Below are 3762 nucleotides of genomic sequence, written 5' to 3' on the forward strand. Positions count from 1 at the left end.
AATACAACCACTGTATGTTTCAAATATGAACATCTCCACAGGACCTATCTTCCCTATAGACCTACATTAAAATACAACCACTGTATGTTTCCAATATGAACATCTCCACAGGACCTATCTTCCCTATCAATGACATTAAAAGTACAACCACTGTATGTTTCAATATGAACATCTCCACAGGACCTACTCTTCCCTATAGGCCTACATTAAAAATACAACCACTGTATGTTTCAATATGAACATCTCCACAGGACCTATCTTCCTATTGGCTGACATTAAAATCTGATCAACATGCAAGCAATACAGTTCTAAAAATGTCACGTTTTGTTTATATTGGTGGTTGTTTGTCTTATCTCGATCGCCCACAGGAGTTTATAGTTTACCCATTACCAACCTTTTTACCACTACATCACTGATAATAATAGGGAATCCTAAGTAATATTCTAATAATTCATGTGAATGTGATAACACAATCATCTGTGTGCTCCATTGATGTCTGTTTGTGTGGAGCATGATTAGTAATGCCTCCTCTCTCTCTCTCTCTTCATGTTGCAGTTTGAAGACATCGTCTCTCTCCTCCTGTCTCTCTCTCTCTCTCTCTCTTTCTCTTCATGTTGCAGTTTGAAGACAGGACTCCTCCCTCCTCTCTCTCTCTCTCTCTCTCTCTCTCTCTCTCTCTCTCTCTCTCTTCCTTTTGCAATTTGAAGACAGGTCTCCCTCCTCTCTCTCACTCTCTTCATGTTGCAGTTTGAAGACACATCTCTCTCCTCCTGTCTCTCTCTTCCTGTTGCAGTATGAAGACAGGTCTCCCCCTCTCTCTCTCTCTCTTCATGTTGCAGCCATCAACCCGTCAGCACAACCCAACGCCACCCCAACCAGCACCCTCTCAGCACAACCCAACGCCACCCCAGCCAGCGAACCGTCAGCACAACCCAACGCCACCCCAACCAGCACCCTCTCAGCACAACCCAACGCCACCCCAACCAGCACCCTCTCAGCACAACCCAACGCCACCCCAGCCAGCGCCCCATGCCCTCTCGTACCAACGCCACCCCAGCCAGCGCCCCATGCCCTCTCGTACCAACGCCACCCCAGCCAGCGCCCCATGCCCTCTCGTATCAACGCCACCCCAGCCAGCGCCTCATGCCGTCTCGTGCCAACGCCACCCCAGCCAGCGCCCCATGCCGTCTCGTACCAACGCCACCTCAGCCAGCGCCCATGCCCCTCTCGTACCAACGCCCCCAGCCAGCGCCCCATGCCGTCTCGTACTAACGCCACCCCAGCCAGCGCCCCATGCCCTCTCGTACCAACGCCACCCCAGCCAGCGCCCCATGCCCTCTCGCCTAACGCCACCCCAGCCAGCGCCCCATGCCCTCTGCGTTAACGCCACCCCAGCCAGCGCCCCATGCCCTCTCGTACTCAACGCCACCCCAGCCAGCGCCCCATGCCCTCTCGTGCCAACGCCATCCCAGCCAGCGCCCATGCCTCTCGTACCAACGCCATCCCAGCCAGCACCCCATGCCCTCTCGTACCAACGCCACCCCATCCAGCGCCGTCTCGTACAACGCCACCCCAACCAGCGCCCCCATGCCCTCTCGTACCACGCCACCCCAGCCAGCGCCCCATGCCCTCTCGTACCAACGCTCCCAGCCAGCGCCCATGCCGTCTCGTGCCAACGCTACCCCCAGCCAGCGCCTCATGCCCCTCTCGTACCATCGCCACCCCAGCCAGCGCCCCATGCCCTCTCGTTCCAACGCCACCCCAGCCAGCGCCACATGCCCCCTCGTACCAACGCCATCCCAGCCAGCGCCCCATGCCGTCTCGTACCAACGCCACCCCAGCCAGCGCCCCATGCCCTCTCGTACCAACGCCACCCCAGCCAGCGCCCCATGCCCTCTCGCGTACCAACGCCACCCCAGCCAGCGCCCCATGCCCTCTCGTACCAACCGCCACCCCAGCCAACGCCCCATGCCGTCTCGTACAACGCCCCCCAGCCAGCGCCCCATGCCGTCTCGTGCACAACGCCACCCCAGCCAGCGCCCCATGCCCTCTCGTACCAACGCCCCCAGCCAGCGCCCCATGCCGTCTGTACTAACGCCACCCCAGCCAGCGCCCCCATGCCCTCTCGTACCAACGCCACCCCAGCCAGCGCCCCATGCCCTCTCGTGCCAACGCCACCCCAGCCAGCGCCCCCATGCCCTCTCGTACCAACGCCACCCCAGCCAGCGCCCCATGCCCTCTCGTACTAACGCCACCCCCAGCCAGCGCCCCATGCCCTCTCGTACAACGCCATCCCAGCCAGCGCCCCATGCCCTCTCGTACCAACGCCATCCCAGCCAGCGCCCCATGCCCTCTCGTACCAACGCCACCCCATCCAGCGCCGTCTCGTACCAACGCCACCCCAACCAGCGCCCCATGCCCTCTCGTACCAACGCCACCCCAGCCAGCGCCCCATGCCCTCTCGTACCAACGCCCCCCCAGCCAGCGCCCCATGCTGTCTCGTACCAACGCCACCCCAGCCAGCGCCCCATGCCCTCTCGTACCAACGCCACCCCAGCCAGCGCCCCATGCCCTCTCGTACCAACGCCACCCCAGCCAGCGCCCCATGCCCTCTCGTACCAACGCCACCCCAGCCAGCGCCCCCATGCCCCCTCGTACCAACGCCATCCCAGCTCAGCGCCCCATGCTGTCTCGTACCAACGCCACCCCAGCCAGCGCCCCATGCCCTCTCGTACTAACGCCACCCCCAGCCCGCGCCCCATGCCCTCTCGTACCAACGCCACCCCAGCCAGCGCCCCATGCCCTCTCGTACCAACGCCACCCCAGCTAGCGGCCCATGCCGTCTCGTACCAACGCCCCCCCAGCCAGCGCCCCATGCCGTCTCGTACCAACGCCACCCCAGCCAGCGCCCCATGCCCTTTCGTACCAACGCCCCCAGCCAGCGCCCCCATGCCGTCTCGTGACCAACGCCACCCCAGCCAGCGCCCCCATGCCCTCTCGTACCAACGCCACCCCAGCCAGCGCCCCATGCCCTCTCGTACTAACGCCACCCCAGCCAGCGCCCCATGCCCTCTCGTACCAACGCCACCCCAGCCAGCGCCCCATGCCCTCTCGATTACCACGCCATCCCAGCCAGCGCCCCATGCCCTCTCGTACTAACGCCATCCCAGCCAGCGCCCCATGCCCTCTCGTGCCAACGCCACCCCATCCAGCGCCGTCTCGTACCAGGCCACCCCAACCAGCGCCCATGCCCTCTCAGACGCCACCCCAGCCAGCGCCCCATGCCCTCTCGTACCAACGCCCCCAGCCATCGCCCCATGCCCTCTCGTACTAACGCCACCCCAGCCAGCGCCCCATGCCCTCTCGTGCCAACGCCACCCCAGCCAGCGCCCCATGCCCTCTCGTACCAACGCCATCCAGCCAGCGCCCCATGCCCTCTCGTACCAACGCCCCCCCAGCCAGCGCCCCATGCCCTCTCATACTAACGCCCCCAGCCAGCGCCCCATGCCCTCTCGTACCAACGCCACCCCAGCCAGCGCCCCATGCCCTCTCGTACCAATGCCACCCCAGCCAGCGCCCCATGCCCGCTCGTACCAACGCCACCCCAGCCAGCGCCCCATGCCCTCTCGTACCAACGCCACCCCAGCCAGCGCCCCATGCCGTTCTCGTACCAACGCCCCCCAGCCAGCGCCCCATGCCGTCTCGTACTCACGCCACTCCCAGCCAGCGCCCCATGCCTTCTCGTACTCAACGCCCCCAGCC

General features: G+C 63.4%; 1 protein-coding gene across 1 annotated transcript; it reads left to right on the plus strand.

Moving 5' to 3' along the window:
* Positions 1-839: 839 nt before the first annotated feature.
* LOC123490778 (extensin-like) lies at positions 840-3327 on the plus strand (the record flags this gene model as incomplete). Its single annotated transcript, XM_045220653.1, has 6 exons — positions 840-1018; positions 1134-1265; positions 1435-1709; positions 1920-2014; positions 2634-2770; positions 3171-3327. Coding segments are annotated over 6 exons (975 nt in total), but the record flags the coding sequence as incomplete, so codon positions are not given.
* Positions 3328-3762: the final 435 nt, after the last annotated feature.

The sequence above is a fragment of the Coregonus clupeaformis genome, unplaced genomic scaffold (assembly GCF_020615455.1).
Source record: "Coregonus clupeaformis isolate EN_2021a unplaced genomic scaffold, ASM2061545v1 scaf4768, whole genome shotgun sequence".
Classification (NCBI taxonomy): Eukaryota; Metazoa; Chordata; class Actinopteri; order Salmoniformes; family Salmonidae; genus Coregonus; species Coregonus clupeaformis.